The sequence below is a fragment of the Furipterus horrens genome, unplaced genomic scaffold (genome assembly GCF_987537825.1).
Source record: "Furipterus horrens unplaced genomic scaffold, mFurHor1.1.pri manual_scaffold_3, whole genome shotgun sequence".
Lineage (NCBI taxonomy): Eukaryota > Metazoa > Chordata > Mammalia > Chiroptera > Furipteridae > Furipterus > Furipterus horrens.
In genome coordinates, this window is record NW_028327173.1 from 15,828,647 (window position 1) to 15,850,218 (window position 21,572).

Here is a 21,572-nt window from a genome sequence, read left to right on the forward strand (position 1 = left end):
CCAGCACTAGAAAACTTTCCACCTAACTCAAGACAGACACAAAAGCCCAACAGATGCCTCCCTTTCGAAACCTTAGGACAAAGAGCTACTTCCCACACCACCGTCTTAAGGTGGAACCATAGTACTATTCCCGACGTCTAGAAGCGCATTCAGCGCCGTGTAAAACTCCCCTCTGCTGGCTCCAGAGCATGCGCAGGGTAGTGGGCGTCATGGGCGTGGCTCTCTCTGGCCCTACCTCCGCCCTGTCTCCTCCCATCCTCACGCCCCTCCCTCAGTCCCAGTCTCCGCATGCGCGACCAAGCTCCGGGGGCGGTGCTGCTCCATCCGGGTATCCGGCGGCCTGTACCTGTGGTGGTTTTGCTTTTTGGGTAAAACTGGGAGAGCGAAGCGGCCCATTGCGACGCGATACCGGGCTCCGGACCGACTGCACGGCCGGGGCTGGACGTAAGTGCCAGGCGGGAGCGGGGGGAAAGGGAGGAAACCTCGCAGCCCAGATAGTGCGCGGACCCGGGACTCAGTGCCCAGCTGATGCTGACTGGGTCATTGCCTCCACCTCTGGGAAGATGCATATTGGGCTGTGCCTTGTTGGACCCTTCCTGGCTACTTTCTCCTGACGTGGTCCGGCGGGCGACGAGAGAGGACGACCGCATCCGGACTCCGCCAGGCTGCCGGACCGCGCCCTTCCCCGGGACTCACAGGATCCCTGAAAATTACATTGCCTCCCCTACTTTAGAGCTGGAGAAACCGAGACCTGGCTGTTTGACACTGCAAGCTAGAACTAGCTTCCAGATCTTCCACCTCCCATTCCACTCTCCACACCTACAATCCCCAGGGTCTGTAGGGCGGAGTTTGGGCTTGCGTGTGCCAGTAACAGGCAAAGGAAAATGGATTCGAGGCGGGGTCATTGGGAAGAACCGAAAGTAACACAAACTGGGGTGCTGTTCCTCCCAGGGAAGAATAAGACGAGTGAAGTAGCAAAATTAAACTTGTCCTAAAGGCAGATTAGCACTGGATGTATAACAGGTTTTAATATTTAATGTTAAATAGGGAAATTACAATTGGTTGCATTGCCCGTTTAGGATATCATGTTTTTAGACGGTCATGATTGCTGGCTACAGAGTAGCTTTAATGGACGGGTTCAAATTCACCACAGGAGTTTGGGTGTTTCTTGATTATTAGCAAGTTTCACGTGATTCTGGCTTTTTCATACTCTGAAACAGATACTCCGTCTGTGTCTCAAGCCAGGTCTGTACAGCTCAGCTTGGAGGAATGTTTTATGTAATTGTTAAGACATTTTAGGTCAACTGTGGTAATTTAACAGTGGATTTTTTGGTCTGAATATTAATTTCAATTTTGTACTCTCTTTTGGCTGAAAAGCATCTGTTAGAATCAGAGATAGTGATAAAAGGAAATGGGTGTTCTTTTTGTAGAAATTACTCCAAAAGTCAGGCTTGGAGAAGGAAAAAATAATGAAGTGATGTGGGTAGAAGACCTGCAGTGCAGTATTTATTTCTTAATCTGAGTGTGAAGAAATACGTTCTCTATTCCTAAGACAAGTATTTTTCACCTGACTGAATGCTTTAATTCAGAGCCAAAGTTTATCATTTGTCTTCACAATGTTAGTGCTCCTGGACTGTAAATATCAAAATCATGTGATAACTTGGTTTAGAATTAGATTAATAATCATAAAAAATTTTAAATATTTGGGTATCCATTTTTGTTCATATTATTTAAATATACCAAAACCATTTCTTTTATTGAGATATAATTGACATATAATATTATGTTTATGATGTACAACATAATGGTTGGATATACTTATTATATTGCAGAATGATCGCCACAGTGTCTTGTTGACATCTGTCACTACAAATAGTTACAAAATTTTTTTCTTGTGATGAGGAATTTCAAGATCTACCCTCTTAGCAACCTTCTTTTTTAAAAAAAATTGTTCTATTACAGTTGTCCCATCCCCCACCCCTGTTGTTCTCCCCTGTCCCACCCATCTCCCCCCTCTCTCACAGTCAATCCCCACCCTATTATCCATGTCCAGGGGTCTTTATACTAGTTCCTTGACTAGCTCCTTCCCCTTCTTTCTTCTCCTCCTCCCCCCTCCCCTCTGGTCACTGTCAGTCTGTTCCTTGTTTCCATGCCTCTGGTTCTATTTTGCTCATTTGTTTGCAACTTTCAAATAATACAACATTCACTATAGTCATGATACTGTACATTACATCCCCAGAACTTACTTATTTTATAAATGCAAGCCAAAACCATCTTTTAAATTAAGAAAAATGCTAAATGGAAATAGAAAGGGAAAATACTGAATGAATCCAATTTTTATTTTCCAGAGTTATAATGTGGAAATTTATCAAAAGCTAAATCAAATATTCTGAAGAAGTATATGTAGCCAAACTAAAGTACAGTTGACCTTTGTATAACATGGTTTGAATTGTTAAGGTCCACTTATGGGTGGATTTTTTTCAATAAATATACTGTCCTCTGCATCCCAGAGTTTCCCATCCCAGGAATCCACAGATGCAGGACCAACTGTATGCATTGTTCCACACTTTTATATGAGGATCTTGAGCATCTTGGGGTTTTGGTATCTGCGGAGATCCTGGAACCAATTCCCCACTGATACCTAGGGATTGTAGTTAAGTTTTTAGAGAGTTAAAAAGTTATCCTTGAGCCCTGGCTGCTGTCGCTCAGTGGATTGAGCGTCAGCCTGCGAGCCAAGTGTCGCTGGTTCAAGTCCCCGTCAGGGCACATTACTAGGTTGCACATCAGGTCCCCAGTTGGGGGTGCGAGTAAGAGGCAGCCACACAGTGATGTTTCTCTCCCTCTCTTTCTCCTTTCTCCCTCTCTAAAAATAAAATAAAGAAACAAATAATTTAAAAATTAAAAAAAAAATGTTATCCTTGGATTTTCCACTCTGTGGGGTTTGGTGCCCCTAAACCCCCATGTGTTCAAGGGTCAACTGTATTTGTAACTTCACTTTTATTAAATTATTCCTGAACTGTTTATTATTTTCTAAGAATATGTCAGGTTTGAAGCAAGTAAATAGAAGTACTTTCTAAATTGCTTTTGTTTGTTTGTTTTTCTTAAGTGACCTGAAGAAAATGTCTGGATTTCTAGAAGGTTTGAGATGCTCAGAATGCATTGATTGGGGGGAAAAACGGAATACTATTGCTTCCATTGCTGCTGGTGTTCTAGTAAGTGCCATTGATAATTTGGGACTTTGTTATTTTGGTGTGTTTGTTTTTATGTTTTAAGTTCTGTATGATGTTTTAAAATCTGTACTATTTATTTTATCTTTGAACACTGAATTTATTTTAATAAATGTTGCTATTTTGTTTATGAGAGGGTTGAGTTACTCATTTCATTCCAACTCTTAGTTGAAATTAAGGTTTGAAATTTGATTAGTAGATCGATTGCTTTTCTTTTAACTGCGTGATATAATAAGAGACAGTATATTTTATACATTTATTCATTATATGGATTATGCCTCCTTTTTTAAAAAATGTTTTATTGATTATGCTGTTACAGTTGTCCCAATTTCTTTTCCCTTTGTTCCCCTCCACCCAGTGACCCTTCTCCCTCCAGTTGTCCCCCCCCTTAGTCCATGCCCATTGGTTGTGCATATAGTTCTTCTCAACATCTTCCTATCTACTCCACTCCCTCCTACTATGCTTCTTAATTCCTGTATCATCTCCCTCCCTTTCCCCTCTTCCCCCTCCCTGTTGACCTCCCCCCATAACGTTCCCCATACCTATAATTCTTTTCCCACTCTCGTTGCCTACTTAGTTTGCCTTTGTTTCAGTTCCCTGGCTTCTGTTGGTGGTTGTTGTGATACAGTTTTCATTTTAATGTTCATAGTTTTGATCCTCTTTCCCCTAAACAAGTACCTTTAACATTTCCTATAACACTGGTTTGGATCTGATGAACTCCTTCAGTTTTACTTTGTCCTGGAAGCACTTTCTCTGCCCTTCTATCCTGAATGACAGCTTCGCTGGATAGAGTAATTGTGGTTGTAGGTTTTTGCTTTTCATTACTTTGAATATTTTTTGCCAGTCCCTTCTTGCCTGCAGTTCCTTTTGAGAACTCAGCGGTAGTCTCATTGGGACTCTTTTGTACATAATTCTCTTCTGCTCTCTTGCTGCTTTTAAGATTCTCTCTTTATCCTTAATTTTTGACATTTTGATTATAATGTGTCTTGGTGTGGTTCTCCCTGGGTCCAGTTTTTCTGGAACTCTCTGTGCTTCCTGGACCCGTAAGTCTATTTCCTTCCCCAAGTTAAGGAAGTTCTGCTTCATTATTTTTTCACATAATTTTTCAATTTCTAGTTCTTCTTCTTCACCTTCTGGCAGCCCTATGATTTGGATGGTGGCCTGCTCATAGCTGTCCCAGAGGTTTCTGAGCTTCTTCTCATTTTCCTCACTTTTCATTTCCTCTTTTTGCACTGGTTGACTGTTCCTTCCTTATGTTCTGATTTGTTGATGTGAGACCTGGTTTTCTTTCCCTCACCACTTGTTTCATATGTGTTTTAACTCATTTCAGCAGGACTAGCCTTCATTCTTTCCCCGTCTTGTTTAAGATCTGCTGTCAGGTCTGTAAGCATTCTTATAACCAAAGCTCTGAACTGTGCTTCAGAAAGATTTCCTATCCGCTGATCCATTAGATCAGATATTTTGCTGGCTAGTCAGCTGCGTTACTGGGCTCTCTATCATGCTCTCTGCCATCCTGACAGTTTTGTGTTTACCTTTGCTTCCTGGGTGGGGCAGTCACACCTCCTACGCTAGAGGGGGCGGAGCCCCGTGTGTCACTACCAGGCTACTCTTCTGACCACCACGCTGTAGTGTTTTGTGTTGAGGCGGGGGTCGAAGATGGATTCTTGCCGTTTACTCTCTGCTGAGAGACCGGGAGCTTCTTCCTCTGTCCCCACCCCCACCAGCCCTCACAGTCCGAGGCAATGGGAGTCTGCCTTCCCCAGCATTGGAATCGCGAGCTGACAAGTCTGGCCTGCAGTGGAGGGTGCTCCCCAGGTGTTTCTCACCTCTTTTTAAATACAGGTGTCTGTGCTTTACCCCCATCCTGCCACCATCGCAGCAGCTGTCGCTGCCAACACAGCTTGACCGCTCTGCCCCAGCTTCGCCCCTCCTACCCATCCGGACGAGCACCACTTCTTTATAACTTCATTTGTTGGACTTCCATTTATTTTCTGGAACTTCTGGTTATTTCTGGTTTTGCTGTAGTTGTATTCATTCTTAGTTGTGGAAGGAGACGGAGCGTGTCAGTCTAGGCCTCCATCTTGGCTGGAAGTGGATTATGCCTACTCTTAATAAGTAAGTTAAGTTACCAGGAAGTGTTTTAGAAACAGGTCAGACTAATGAAGAGATTGCTTTTCTACATAATCCACAGTTAACTTGCTTCTCAATCTCATTTTTTTTATTTTTTAAAAACCTAGAAAATTCATTTAAAAATACCGCTTAGAAGTGACTTACAGTATAAAATTGTTATTTACATTGCAGATCCCTTAAGGCATCTCATATTTGTATTTTACGATACTATGTTGTAATATGCTTCAGAGTGAATTTTAAGTAAACAAAATCTAAGTTTAAATATCTCTTTTTTGCCTAGTGTCTGATACTTATAATCTATGAAAAAAAATAATCTTTATGTTTTTCCAAAGTAAGGTCAAACTACCGTAGAATTCTGCTCTAATAAACATAAAAAAAAACCAAAACAAAACAAACAACAACTTTGAACTTTCATTTATGAAGAAAATAAATATCTTGCATATATTGAGCTGAGGGTAAAAATGTGAAAGAGTACTTGTGTTTACCAGTAAAAATGTCATTAATATAATATGGATCTATCTGTGACTTGATAAAAATAATTTGATAAGTTTAAAATAGTTATATTAAAATACTTGTCAGAAGATGGCATTTCCAGAGCTAACTGGGTCAGGATTGGAAGTGGAGGTAGGAAAAGGGATTATTTTCAGAATCTTCTAAGCCACTTGTCAGTATTTGGTTCATATTTTATAAGTTTCTGTTGAGATGATAAAAAACATTTGTGCAGTTTTAATGTTTTTCACTATATATTTGCCCTTGATAATATCCAGAACCAGATTGAATTAAGATAAATTATAATTTGGTGTTAAATTGAATTTAGCATCACACCTGAAACCATCTGTAGACTGCACTATAATTAATCAATAGAAAAGCAGAACTTTGCTCATTACTTATGCGGAACATCAAGAGGTTAGCTAAAATTCTATCCAAAATCATTATTCTCCATATTATTTTGAATTTGTTTTTATTTCCAATAAATATATCTTTTTGGAGGCTTATAATCAGTAGGCCCCTCTTTTTGTCAGTGGAGTTTCAATCACTTTTTTTTCTTTTTCCTGCCATGAGGTAATTGTAACTTATTTCTAGTTCACAAAATTAGATTACGGACACTATTATGGAAAAATAAAACAATGACTAAAGTAGACTTAGAAAATAAGTTAATGTTAATAAATATTCATTGCTGTCAGACTTAAGGGTATCTAATATTTAATTATATATTAAGCCATGTACCAATTACATGTAAGAAATTGCTAGAACATTCAAGAAAATTTGGGCATTTCATTAGAAGGGATCTCTTCACTTTGATACCTTGCTTTCTTTTTAGCCAGTAATATATGAGATTTCTCCTTGGTGTCACCTGTTTTGTTTGTTACAGTTTTTCACAGGCTGGTGGATTATCATAGATGCAGCCGTCATCTATCCCACAATGGAAGAGTTCAACCATTCATACCATGCCTGCGGTGTCATAGCAACCATTGCCTTCCTAATGTAAGTGCCGTTGTTAGTGACACTTATTACATAGCTTGTCACAAAATAAAAATGTTTTACATGTAGTTGAGTAGATTTAAACTTTTGAAATGTTATTAAATTAACATATTGGGCATAGTTTAGAAGTCAAATAGTAGAGAAGGACTTACAAAGAAAAGTAACAGCCCTCTTTTCTTTCCTTCCTTTTACCTCTCCTTCTCCACTTCTGTCTCTCAGCTTCTCCCAGCTATTCTATTTCTATACTACCAGTGTTTATAACATTACTTTTAGGTCAAAAACCATGTACTTTGTCTAAGGATTTGTTTATTTGTTCATTCAACAAATATTTGTTAAGCTCTTATATTCCCAGACTCTGCTGTAGAAACAGGAAGCAGTGACTAAGATGGGGAAATCCATGCCTTTCTGGAATTTATACTCTAATGAGTGAGGCAGATAGTAACGAAAGAGAAATAAGTTAAATACATAGAGTGTTAGATAATGATAAGCCCTAGGGAGGAGAAGCAGAGAAGTGTGATAGGAGATGTCAACAGCAGGGGTAGATATTTTAATTAAGTCAAAGAAGGCCTCACTCAAAAAGGTGATTTTTGAGAAAAGACTTGAAGAAATGAAGGAGCTCGTTGTGGGGAATAGAAGAGCATCATTCCAGACAGAACAGCAAGTGCAAGGGCTCTGTGGCATGGAGACCAGTGGGACTGGTGTAAGGACTCATGCTGATAAAAGCCAAAGAAGACTGAAGAACTGTTCCAGACTGAGGAGGCTGAGACATTAGACATTAGAACAAAATATACCTCATGATTCTGGACAGGGTCCTTTTGCTATTAAGAGCATTATTGGGACAACTGAGGAACTTGAATGAGTTCTGAAGATTAAATAATGGCAATAATAATGAACCATTGTTCATTTCCTGATTTTGATGGTTGTATTGTGGTTCTGTAGAAATGTCTTGTTTGTGGGAAATACATGTAATTATATGTCTTGTTTGTAGGAAGTACAGTTTCTGGGGTTGTGGGGCATCATGTTGACAACTTTCAAATGTTTCAGGGAAATAATTTATTTGAACTGTACTTACAACTTTTCTGTAAGTTTGAGATTATATATGAAACTAGTAATAGTAGAGAACAAGTAGAGATTGAGAATGTGCTTAATAGTTAAGACTGACAGGGCAGGGTCTTCGCTGTCTGATAGAAAGTTATAAAGTTTATTCAAATGGCTCAGCAAGAAGAAGCAAGAACTAAACACCATTAACCCAGGAACATCTGCATTTTACAAATATGAAGCTTGTTTTAAACTATATTTTATATAGTTAATTTCGTTAATACAAAGGTCACTGAAAATAATTACAGGTATTTTGATCATTCTAAAATTTAGATTTGAATGAATAAAGTAAGACTTTATATTATTGTGAAAAAAGTTAGAGTTCAGACATTTAACACATTTATTGAACACCTACTATGTGTGGGAAACAAGATAAACAGGGCCCCTGCCCTTGCAAAGTTTACATTCTAGTGGTGTGGATAAAATATATATAATGTTTAACTGTTTATCTTGATATATTGTAAACATTTTCCCATGACTTAACAATTTTTTTGAAGTCTACTTCTCTAAAGAAGGCAAGGCTATCTGAATTTAGAGTGCTACTCTTTCACTGACTAGTGAAAGACGTTTAATGTTTGGAACATCTATCAGGAATTGAAAAAACACGATTTTACCACTTGAATATCTTTATGTTGAGTATGTCTGATATGTACAAATGGAAAGCTAGATAAGACCAAGCTAAAGATTGTTACAAACTTAGCAAGATGTTTTCTTTTTGAACAGTGGTTTTCTTTTCTTTTAACTATTTATTTATTTATTTATTTATTTATAGATAGATAGATAGATAGATAGATAGAGAAGGGGGAAAGGAGAAAGAGAGGGAGAGAAACATCACTGTGTGGTTGTCTCTCATGTGCTCCCAGCTGGGGACCTGATGTGCAACCCAGGCATGTGCCCTGGCTGGGAATCAAACCAGCTACACTTGGTTCTCAGGCCAATGCTAAATCCACTGAGCCACAGCAGCCAGGTGCAAGATATAATTTTGATTATTTTTTAAATTGAGGTATAATTGACTATTTTGAGAATTTTACTCTCACATTTAAAAAAGCATCAGCGTCATCTAAAGGACTTGTTAAAACTCAGATTGCTGAACCCCATACCCAGAGTTTCTCTTTCAGAAAGTTTAGGTGGGGCCTGGAAATTTTTTTCTAATGAGTTTCCAGGTGATCCTGATTCTGCTGGTTTGGGACTATAAGCACTTCTTTAGAGGGTGTCTGGTGGGAGGGACTTGCTTAAGGTCATGTGAAACCATTTTTCAAGACTTTGGAGGCCTAACCTTAAATTTGAGAAACACGAGTTTCTTGTATCTGGTAATTTGATGTCATGGATAGTCTCCTCTTAAGAGTCAGAGACCTGATTTCTTGGTTTTATTTATACAGGATTAATGCAGTATCGAATGGACAAGTCCGAGGTGACAGTTACAGTGAAGGTTGCCTGGGTCAAACAGGTAAATAGGGGCCAACAATATCTTACCGTGCATCCTTAAAACGAGAATTATACATGGAAAGGACACTTGTCTAACTCCTTCAGATCAGGGATTGGCTGGAAGGAGTATCTAGAGCAGAGGTTAGAGGTTCCAAGGCATAAGGTAAAAGTTGCATTTGGTCAAAGTTGGCTTTAAAGTATAGAATACACAGTTTTGAATATATAATCCTGTGCAACATATGTAGATATAAATTATACAGCAAAGAACAGTATATAATGAATATATATGCAAAACAGAACTTATAGTACTTTTAGTTATACCATATATTTTCCTTCCTTTTTGTCAACCTTATTTGATTGAATTAGCATTTTGAAATAGTTTAGAATCATAGGTTTTAATGTCTTAAAATTTGCCATCTTAACCATTTCTAACGGTACAGTTTAGAAGTGTTAAATACATTTACATTGCTGTGCAACTAACCTCCAGAACTTTTTTATCTTGTAAAACTGAATGTAATAGTAAAATTTTAGTGCTTGGATTCATCCGGGCCTTTCTTCTCAACTGAGGCACTCATGTCGCCTGGATTCCGTTGTCTTGCACCCAGGGCAGGCAGCACAGGACACTGGTACAGTTTCCTAGAGTCCAGGTTCCTCAAAGATTTTAGGGGAAAAATATTTATTAAGTGATTTAAATGATAAACTGAAAATATTACATTTATACAAAAAAACTTGGATATAGGCCAATTGGAAGGTTGTTGTTTTTTTTTTTTAATGAAACAGGAGAAACTATTAGCTCTGGTCGATGTTTTCAGACTCTCCTTGGTTCACTCTTTGTACATGAATTTAAAGTAGAAGAGATACAGAAACACTGACCTACCATAACCTTGTAAACTCTAGAAGGGAACAGGTGAATGTTAGCAGTTAGTGTTGAAAATAAGACTGTCGTAGCTAGAGCCAGGACTGGAATATGGCCATCACATCTCTAAATAAAATTTGTTAGCTAGCTTAGCTTTGGGGGTTCAGAGCCTGTTATATCACATCTATGAGTAACAGCTTTTTTTTTTTTTTAATTTACTTTTTATTGTTGTTCTATTACAGTCCCAATCGCCCCCCCATTGCTCTCCACTGCTGCCCCCCCAGCTCCCACAGTCAATCCCCACCCCATTGTCCATGTCCACGGGTCATTTATACTAGTTCCTTGAATTTATTTCATAACTTTTATGTTTTGGATATAAAATCTGAAATTTATATATAGCATTCTATTTGCTGTGCTTTACTGAATGCCAGTGGTTTTATTAAAATTTATTTGTGCTAATTAAATAAACTCATCTCAGAATACATTTTAGGCAGTCTAATGATACCATTTATTTTATAGCATATTTTCATAAATACCATAAAATGTGATTTAAGTCTTCCTTAAATCAAAATTTTAGTGCAGCTTTCCTAAGTGCCAGCCACAATAAATTTGAATTTATTTTGCTGTCTGACTTCCCTGAAAATGAAATATGGTAGTGTTTTAGATTCCCATATTGCTGAATATGAGTTTTTTGTTAAGTATATCTATGTTTTTGTTTGAAGGTTTTGTTGGAGGACTTTAAGTTTTGCAGCACAATTTCTAAAAATAATGGAGAATGAGCCTCTAAATATGGTGAAACATACTTTGTAAGACTTTTATTGGATGATTGAGGACAGTTTTGCTTGGTGTACATATTTAGGGAAAGTAAATATAGGCACTCTAAAATACACAGACCAGCAAACAAGAAAAAGACCAATGTCTTGTCTTCACTGTTGAAAGATACTCAACACATCTCCTGGTCTTGCTTTAGACTTAAATGGCAACTATACATTTTTTCTGTTTGGGATTTTGTTTTCTTTTTGAAAAGTTAATTGAACTGACTGCTGCCATATGAGAAGCAATTCTGGTAAAATGTTATTTCTTTTAAGGTGCTCGCATTTGGCTGTTCATTGGCTTCATGCTGGCCTTCGGCTCTCTGATTGCATCTATGTGGATTCTCTTCGGTGGTTATGTTGCTAAAGGTAAGAGAGAGCACAGCTTATATTTTACTTAAGTGGAATACTGAAATTGAGCATTAAACTTGGTTATTTTAGAATAAAGCTTTTTTCATATAGATATGCCAGCTACTAGCAATGTATTTATGCCTAGGAATTCCCTTTTCCCTCAGTATTTTATTTTGTTTGGTATGTTTTTACTATCCCTTCTATATTTTTTCTTCTGAGTTAGAGCCTGGAAGGAGTGGGACACAGCTGTAAACCTTGCTCTTCTTTGGCTTCAAAGAACCTCAAAAGCATAATGTATATGTTCTTCAGCTCTTTGGCAGGTTTTGACTTGTTGAGTAATATCCATGCAAAGCTCTTAACATCCTGGAATTGAAATTATTGAGCTAATAAGCCTTCCTGATAATGATATCGTCTCCTTTTAGAAAGAAAAATAAATTAACATTTAATGTACATCTGCTATATGAGGCCAAGTTAAGGCAAGCTCAGGAAGAGGCCTGCTCTTAGATTCTTGGCTGAAATTTCACCTGAGGGACACCAGAAAAATATGAAAACCACTTACCGTTCCAAGTAAAATTGACTCTGCTTATCAGAGTAAAACAAAATATTGGACCAACAAAGATCTAATCTAGCTCATATTTAACCCTTCACTTCTTTGAATAAAATGTGGTTCTTGAATTAAAATCATGATTGTCCCCAATTTTTATTGAAGTCATTTAAGTCTTATAGATAGAAATGATGGGCATTTTAAAATATTTATATTTTTATTTGTTTATACTTTTTTGAGAATTTTTATGAGTTTATTTGAGCCAATTGAAGACATGCCAGGAAGCAAGATCTCAGATGCTCCCCATATATATTTATTATTAAAGCTATGTTACCAAAAATGTAGAAAAGAAAGAACCGAAAAAGAAACTATAATAATCTTACTGCTCTTAAGTATTTTGTTATATTTTCTTTGGTCTCTTCTGTTTTTTATATAGTTATAGTATAAATAAAGTTTTGAGCTCTGCTTTTGCATTTAGCATAATAAAGTAATTCTCTTGTTGCTACAAAATTTTTGTTACCATCATATCTTAAAAACAAAGAAATTACTCTGTTTTTCATTTGAATTGAATAATCCTTGTTCATTGTAGAAAAGTGAGACTGTATAAGAGCTCAAAGAAGAATAGACAATTACAGTGTTCCCTCACTTATCGCGGCTATTACGTTCTAGACACCGTCCCCCCACCCCGCAATACGTGAAAATCTGCGAAGTAGGAACCTTACATTTATTTTAGTATTTATATGTATTATAGGGCTTTATAAACCCTTCCCACACACTTATAAACCGTTCCCAGTCCCTTATTAACCTTTCCCACTCCCTTATTAACCTTTCCCACACTTTTATAAACACTACTTATGTTCTTAAACACATTCTACACTCAAACCTACGTAACTTTAACAACATACATATACAGTACCTCAAAATCCTGCGATATAGCAAAAAATCCGCGATAAATAATTAAATATAATATTTTTTAAAAATCCTGCGATACAATGAGGCCACGATAAGTGAACCGTGATATAGAGGGACTACTGTACTGATCGTTCTTTCCCAGATACAGCTACTAATACAGAGTTCCCTTTTATAGGAAAGTGTTTATCTCATAGAATTTTAAGATTTTTTTCAAAAGCTTTTGGAGCCAGGTGATAGTTTGAGAATCATTAGTAACAGATCTATAATTTTATAAAGTTGCCTTTCTATAGGGTCTCTATGAGCCATTGTAGTGATAGTAGTTATTTAAGGTAGAATATTTAATGTGGTCTTGTCATGAAGGCCCATACAAATGACCTGTTCTGGTGAAATCAGAATAATTAAAAAATATTGTGAGGAAAAGTTGACAGTTCATCTATTCATCATGCCTTGGTTTGTCAGTTAGCAAGTAATTATTGACAGCCAATAGTGCAAATTTATGAGAATTTTAACTTGAGGATAAAATCAGAACAAAATGTTCCTCTGGCAGTCTTGCCTGTCTCAGCTACTTTGTCCCTCAAGGAGTATAGGCCAAAACCCGGGTGGCGACGGCCTGTCAAAGATGATCCCTCTTTCTCTCACGCTCCACACCCAATCCTGCAGCAAATCCTGCAGACTCTGCTGTTAAACTGTATCTCGAACTTGACCCCTTTTACTGCCTCCATTGCTCCCACCCTGGTTCAGTACATTGCAGTCCCCTGCCTGCTTCCCCAAAGCAGCCTGCTTACAGGTTTGTGTTTCTCCCTTTGGCCCTTTGGTCCACTCTCAGCACCACAGCCAGAGGGATCCTATGAAAATATGTCAGCTCATGTCACTTTTTCCCCTCCAGCGGCCTCTCACCCACTCAGTAAAAGTCAAAGCCCTTCGAGGGCACTCCTATGGGCCCTTGAGGTGGACCGGGAGTTCTCCTTTCTCCCTTCCCTTGCTCCTGCGTGTGCTCGAGTTGGACCAGGAGTTTCCTCTTCCCTCAATAAACCTTAGACTGTTCTCTGGGTAATTTCTCAGAGCAAAGGCAGCGTGACACTCACCAACACCTGTTTATTGATTTATTGATAATACCATTTTGATAGGCGTGAGGTGATATCTCGCTGTGGTTTTAATTTGCATCTCTGTAATGATTAGTAACATTGAGCATCTTTTCATGTGTCTATTGGCCAGATGTATGTTCTCTTGGGAGAAGTGTCTATTAAAGTTCTCTACTCGTTTTTTAATTGGATTGTTTGTTATTTTTTTGTTAAGTTGTAAAAGTTCTTTATAAATTTTATTAACCCCTTATCAGATGTATCATTGCCGAATATGTTTTTTTTCATTCAGTGGCTTGTCTTTTCATTTTGTTGATTATTTCCTTTGCTGTGCAAAAACTTTTTAGTTTGATGCAGTCCCATTTGTTTATTTTTTCTTTTGATTCCCTTGCCTGAGTAGATATATCAGAAAAAATATTGCTACAAGAAATGTCTAGCCCTGGCTGCTGTGGCTCAGTGGATTGAGCGTTGGCCTGCGAGCCAAGTGTTGCTGGTTCGATTCCCAGTCAGGGCACATGACTAGGTTGCATGTCAGGTCCCCAGTTGGGGACACAAGTGAGAGGCAACCACACAGTGATGTTTCTCTCCCTTTCTTTCTCCTTTCCCCTCTTTCTAAACATAAAATAAATAGACAAATAAATAAATTATTTTTAAAAATGAGATTTTACTGTCTATATTTTGTTCTCGGATTTTCATGGTTTCAAGTCTTACATTTAATTCTTTAATCCATTTTGAGTTTATTCTTGTGTGTGGTGTAGGAGGTGGTCTAGTTCCTTTTTTTGCATATGTCTGTCCAATTTTCCATCTATTGAATAGGCTGTCTCTTTCCCCCATTGTATGTTCTTGCCTCCTTTTAAAAAAACAAAAAAATAGTCAAAGCCTGTGCCGTGACTGCCCAGCTCTCCAGCTCTGCAGGATCTCACCACCCAGTGCACCCCTCATATTTCTCTCATCTGTCTCTTGCTTTCTCTTTGTTCACATGACCACCCCTAATGCACCACTGTGCTGCCACCCCAGGGCTTTTGCAGCTGCTGTTTTGCTGCTTCTGTGTGGCCCCTGCCCACACTTCCTTCCTGTCCTTATGTCAATGTCACCTTCTCATGAAGTCTTACTGGCCACCTATATGAAATGCCATCATTTGCCGCACCTCCTATATTTTTTTTCTCCTTATTTATTCTCTATATTATCTGCATCCATGAAGGCAAAGAAATTTGCCTGTTTTATTTTCGACTGTATTCTCAGCACATTAAACAGTGCTGAACATAGTATGCACTCAGTAAATATTTGTTAAGTGAATGAAGGTTCTATCAATTACTAAACCAGTACTAGACGCTGTCATATGTATTATGTCATTTAATACTCAAACCAACCATAGTTACCAGTAAAATTGATTATATTAGGAAAACTAATGTTCAACAGATTATCAGAAACTAAATGTTTTGCGATGATAAACCTCTTAATTTTTTTTTTTTTCCTTAACAGAAAAAGCCGTAGTATATCCTGGAATTGCTGTATTTTTCCAAAATGCCTTCATCTTTTTTGGGTAAGTTTGTTTTGCATTTTTCATCCTATCTTCCTTTTTTAAAAATTATTATTTTTTAAGATTTTATTTATTTTTAGAGAGAGAAGGGAGGGAGAAAGAGAGAGTAAAACATTGGCCACTCTTTGCACACGCCCAACTGGAGGCCTGGCCCTCAACCTAGGCGTATGCCCTGACTGAGAATCAGACCTGCGTCCTTTCGGTTTGCAGGCCAGCACTTAATCCACTGTTTCTTTAATGTCATTTATATTTTTAGTTGCTTTATTTACCCCTGTCCAGTGCCCCTCCCCTATGTTATTGTCATAAAATATCAAGAATGAGAAAGATATTTTTAATACATGAGTTAGTTTGCTGCCAACCTTGGAAATGTACATTGATTTTTAAAATTCCCATCACCACCTGGCCAGGTAGTTCAGTTGGTTAGAATGTCGTCATGATATGCCAGGGTTGTTGATTCGATCTCAGGTCTGGGCACCTACAAGAATACAAATTTATGTTTCTTTTGTTCTTTTTTTTTTTGGTATTAAAAATTTTTTATTTATTTCCGTTTTTATTGTTGTTCTATTATAGTTGTCCCGATTTTCCCCCATTGCTCTCCACTGCCCCCCCCCCCACTCCCACAGTCATTTCCCACCCTGTTGTCTGTGTCCACGGGTCATTTATTCAAATCGATGTTTCTTTCTCCCTCCCTCTCTCTTCTCTCTAAAATCAGTAAATAAAAAGAAAAAAAGTAGGAAATTAAATTAAAGAGAGATCTTAAGCGAGAACCAGGGGTTCTTTACAAAAATAAAATTGCCGCCACCTCCCCTTTAATGAAGAACTGGCTTTTGTAGATTGAGTTATGTAACACTGACAGTGTTCATTTTAAATCTGTATTTCTAGCAGTTGCTTTTAATGAAAGCTGACTTAGCACCATTTTTCCTGAAAATTTTATTTCTGGGTGCATTTTATAGTTCTTTTTATCCTTGGTGTCGTTGGCATTTATGCATGATGTTGGAGATATAACAGAAAAACCCTAACATTCTTTTATCCTTCTGATGAAATGACAAATTAGAAGATTAATAAAACCCCTAAAAACCTTAATACTTTTATTAATAATCTTATCTGGTGTTATTCTTTCCTGGACACTTAGGGCCTACCTTCTCTGCTATCCTTGGCCTTCCACGCCCTCACCCCAAAAAGACAAAAAAAACAAACAAACCAAATTTCTGCCCTCTGCATCTAGAGTTGTTTGTTTGTTGTGTTTTGTTTTAAGATTTTATTTATTTTTAGAGAGTAGGGACGGGAGGGAGAGTGTGCAGTCAGAACCCACAACCCAGGCCTGTGCCCTAACCCAGCATCAAACTGGCAACCTTTTGCTTTGCATCAGGAGTTAACCTCCATTCCATGGCTAGGTTTCTGATGATGGGGATCCACCAGGCATTTCCATATGCAAGACATTGGTGTTCCTGGGAAGAGATTTTCAAAGAAGTCTCTAATCCAAAAAAAAGTTTTCAAAATTGCTGTATATTCTAGGACAGTCTGTTTTAGGACTTTTCTTTCCCTCTCCCTTGTCATCCCCAGAAAGGAAATAGAGGCCCCATGTCTACGTGAACCACTCATGAAATGTTAATAGTTGCTCTTCAGTAATAGTCAGCTGTTGGTATTCACACTTACTCCATTTTGCCACCAGGCATTTTGCAATTTTATAAAATCAGTTTGGGAATAAGAAAAATGTGAGCTTACATGTGGCAAGATACCCCGCCTCTTGGGTCAGGCCTTGTATCCTAAAACTAGTGGGAAACCTCAAAAGAATTCAAAACAAACACTTAAGCCATTGATTTTATGCAGAAAATAGTGACCAGTTTATTGAGCAATTATTACGTGCTAGGCACCATTCTAAGTGCTTTACATGGAAGTTAATCCCTATAACAACTCTGAAGGTGGCTCTGTTATTGTCCCCGTTTTATATATGAGAAAGCAGTCACCGAGAAGTTAGGTAGCTTGTTTGAGGTCATATGGCTAAAATTGTGCTGTCTGCCTCAAGGGTCCAGACTCTAGCTGCTGTGATGTTGAAATTTGAAATTTGGGATGAGTTCACTTGATATTTTCTCCCTTTTCTGGGTCTTCAACCAGTTGTTTAGTATTAGTTTTGTTACTTTCCTTTAAAAATAAAATAATAATGTAATGCTGTACTTGAAAAATACAGTATGGGTGAACCTCACCTCTTAACTTATGAAATAAAGTTTGTGTGAGTTTGTTATTTTGTAGGCGATGTAGCTTGTGTTTATGAGAGAGATAGTGTTGATATTTAGGATTTCTTTTCCATTCAAGCTGCAATGCTGAGGTTTGAGCATTTTAAAGTTGACTTGAGAGAGAGAGAGAGAGAGAGAGAAACATTGGTTTGTTGTTCCACTTATTTATGCATTCATTGGTTGCTTCTTGTATATACCCTGACTGGGGATCAAACCTGCAACCTTGGCATATCAGGTTGATACCAGCTGAGCTGCCCTGCCAGGACCAGGTTTAAGCATCTTTAAAGATGGACCAGGCCTCCTGAGCTCACTATACCAGTATCTCCACAGGGTTAGAGGTCGTTAGGGTAACTCAGGGCCCTGCAACTTCAGGCAGAGGAAGGTAGTGTAACGGGCAAAGGCAGGAGTAAGAAAGGCTTCAGGATGGAGTGGTGCAGAGGGGATTTACTGAGAACCAGCCAGGGAGGGACAGACAGCAGCCTTCTTTATTTTAATCATTATTTTCTTTGGCAAAGATAAAGGCTAAAGTAAGTTCCACTTTGAGATGCTGCTTTTGGCAGAGAAGTTACTCTGTCACAGCAGGAAGCAACAGAGGATTGAGGAGTAAGATTTGTGGGAAATTTTTTATCTCTTCCAATGAAGAAAGAAACACATAGGTTCATTCAATAATTATCACATTTCACAAAACCTTGGAAACTAGTCATTGATATTTCAAATTAGTTATAATAAACTTCTTTTATATGCATCAAGTTTGGTTAATTTCTCATTTGTTACTATTGTACTTATTAGATCTAAAAACTAACCCAGTTTTGTGAAAATACTACAAGCAAATCAAAATTAAATTCAACTAGTGGACACCATCTGACCGTGTAGGAGGGACTGGCGCTTGCCCACCAAACTGCAGTTTACCATTTCCATGTGTTGACCAGGGTCCTGAAGTTACCGTGGCTCCTTACACTGGAGCGCAGAGGCCCCTGTAACTAACTCAGATTGTTTTGTTTGTTTGATGTTGTTTCGCAGCAGCAGGTCTGATGTTAACTGGTAGAGCAGAGAGCATATCGCCTTTTGGAGGTTTGAGTCCTTTATAAATAGAAATTCATATACTTCCAAGAGAGACTGTAGCTGACTTCCTGGTTGCATTTTTTTCATCAAAAGCAAGCAGTGTTTTACCTTTATGATGGCCAGTGAAACCTGTTTTAAATCGATGATTATGCTTGGGGACTTAACCCTGAGTACACACCAGTAGTAGGAGAACAGATGAGACGACAAAATGAAAACCAGCACATGTCAAGGAAACCTCTCCTGTCTTCACTTCCTCAGTCACACTTATTTCCAACCACATCTAAGCCCTATTGAATCTGCCTCTGGATTGTCTTATACCTGCTCTTTTTTCGTCCATTTCCATTGTTTATTTCAGTTGTCGTCATGCCTTCCTGAGCAGTTTTATTTCCCTGGATCTGGTTTTGTTGTTGTTAATTTTTCTTCTAAAACATAGCTCTCATCCTGTCATTTTCCATCTTAAAATTGTTTAGAACTCAGAGCTGTCTGCAGAAGAGATCAACACTAGCGGCCACCCAGCTAGTTCTGCCCACGGTGCTGTTTTATTTAGCTTACACAGTACTTTTTGTTTTATTGAGTTGACATTTGAAAATCAAGAGATTTTTACATAAAAATCTGAATTTTTGGCTTTGCTTAAAAAACTGGAAGGTCTCACAACCCTGGGCCCCACATAACAACAATCAACTGGAGCTGAACAGTTGCTCCTTTTAAATAGGGAGTGTATCTCTGCGTAGCCCCGTTTCATTCATTGCCTGGGCCTGATTACCATTTGCCCCCTTTGGTAGAATGGACAGGCTGGCACCTGCCGCCTTGGCTTATTTAAGGCCCCTAAGGCCCTGCCAATTGGCTTATCAAGTCCTGGCCATCTCATGCCATATCCTAGTTGTCTCTTAAACTATAGTCTAGCCATACTGGCTTCCTACTACACCTCAGATATACATGAATATCTTCTTGTGTATATAATTGCCCTCTTGCCCCTCATAAACTGAAGGCTTCAATTCAACTGTAGATGCTTCGCCACCTAGACCCTAGACTGTACGCTCTGTGAGGGCATATTCCTGACGCCTCGATCTGGGCTTTTCCTGAGCCCCCATGGTCTTTTATTCCTCTTGGCCTTTTGATACACTATTTCCACTTCTTGAAACATCTTTCTTCATCTTCCCCTTTGTTCCTATACCTACCAACTTCCCATTCGAACTTCTGCTTAGCCTTTAGAGTTTATTACCATCTCTGTAAATCCTTTTCTAACACATTCAGACAGAATATATTCTGTTTCTTTGCTCCCTTCACACTTGTTGGTATATATACCTCTTTCCCCCCGCAACACTTACCACATTGTGTCATCAAAAATGTGAGCCACTTGAGGGCAAGGACTATTACCTTATTTTTATCTTTATAGTTCTAGCACCTAGGACCTAGCACCTTGATACTCAAAAAAAGATTTGTTAAAAATCAGACACATAATGGTTACATACTAAGCATTGATTAACTTTTTAAGAGTGACATATGTCCCCAATACTCACAATTAAGGATGTGGGGAAGCTGGTGATAAATTGAGGCTGTCCTGCCGCCAACGCCCTGACTCGGTTGGAAACTCCCTGTCCCGCAGAGGTTTCAGGACCATGGCGGAGAAACGAATTTATCCAGGACACTGTATTTTGTCTGAAGGGATGGGAGGTGGCTAATCTCTCTAGCGGAGAAGAGCGCAGAACTTCCATCTCCTGTGCCTTTTACTGAGGGGATTCGGGAGATACAAGGTCAAGACTTACAAATCATCAATAAGCTTTTAGACGTTTGGGTTACAGTTGACAGTTACTGATCACAGATATCAATATAGAGAACACAGTGACCAGTCTGTCAGGGTCTGTTAAAACAGCCTGAGGCCATGCTGACATCAGGTGCAAGGCTTCATACATTTCTAGCTACAGATTGTTTATAGTAACTGAGAGATAAGAAAAGCAGAGCAAGCTTCAAAGCATAATAAGCATTCTTTAAATTCAATTCCCATGGGAACCCTCTGAGTGGCCTTGGGTCCTGTCTGCCTCTTAGCCTCTCCAGTTTCCTGTTGAGATGTAAAGACCTTCCCGGGGCGCGGGGGCGGGGCTGGCTCACGGTTTGGGCTACAATTCCTGAAACCACAAGGAGCGGTCCCCCACAATAAATAGCACAGCTGGGCACTGGAAGAATTTACTGCCTCAGAGTGATCAGTTTCTGTTCTAATATAACCTGTGGTTTTTTTTCATACAACTCATCGATTATTCTCTGTTGCTAGTTTCCCACACTTCTCAATCTCACATGTCTTTTCTTTTTCCAGACTTAGCTAGTCATGTGATGTTTCTTGTTTTATTCACAGAGGACTGGTTTTTAAGTTCGGCCGCACAGAAGACTTATGGCAGTGAAAACATCTGATTTATACTCCTGTGCAGCAGCCAGCATGTTTGTTTGTTTTTTTACTACTCACTCCCAGCATTTTGTAATGCCGTTTTCTAAACTTCTTTCTGAGTGTAGTCTCAGCTTAAATTTGTGTGATACTAAAATCATGAGAGATCCCTATTTAAACTCAACAAAAATCTATTGTGGTATGCATTTGACTAACTTATAAAATGTTAAAGAAAAATATTTCACATGAGTAATTTTTATTGTTTTATCATGGTATAATTTGTAAAAATAAAAATAAATTACAAAAGGAATTGTGGATATATGTTATATGAGTATTTGTCATACCTGAGGTCCAAAATGCAATTAAAGTGCTATGAAGATATGTGTTTATTTAAATGTAGACTCTTCTGTGTCAAATGTTAAGTGAAATATAAACATTTTCTT

General features: G+C 38.4%; 1 protein-coding gene across 1 annotated transcript; it reads left to right on the forward strand.

The window, feature by feature from the left end:
- Positions 1-288: 288 nt before the first annotated feature.
- Positions 289-21,383, forward strand: TMEM50A (transmembrane protein 50A). The gene is made up of 7 exons (XM_090271497.1): positions 289-444; positions 3,107-3,212; positions 6,730-6,842; positions 9,317-9,384; positions 11,307-11,399; positions 15,399-15,459; positions 21,103-21,383. The coding sequence occupies exons 2-7, from the start codon at positions 3,120-3,122 to the stop codon at positions 21,146-21,148; spliced, it is 474 nt and encodes a 157-aa protein (XP_090127623.1). The 5' UTR covers positions 289-444; positions 3,107-3,119; the 3' UTR covers positions 21,149-21,383.
- The last annotated feature ends 189 nt before the right edge of the window (positions 21,384-21,572 follow it).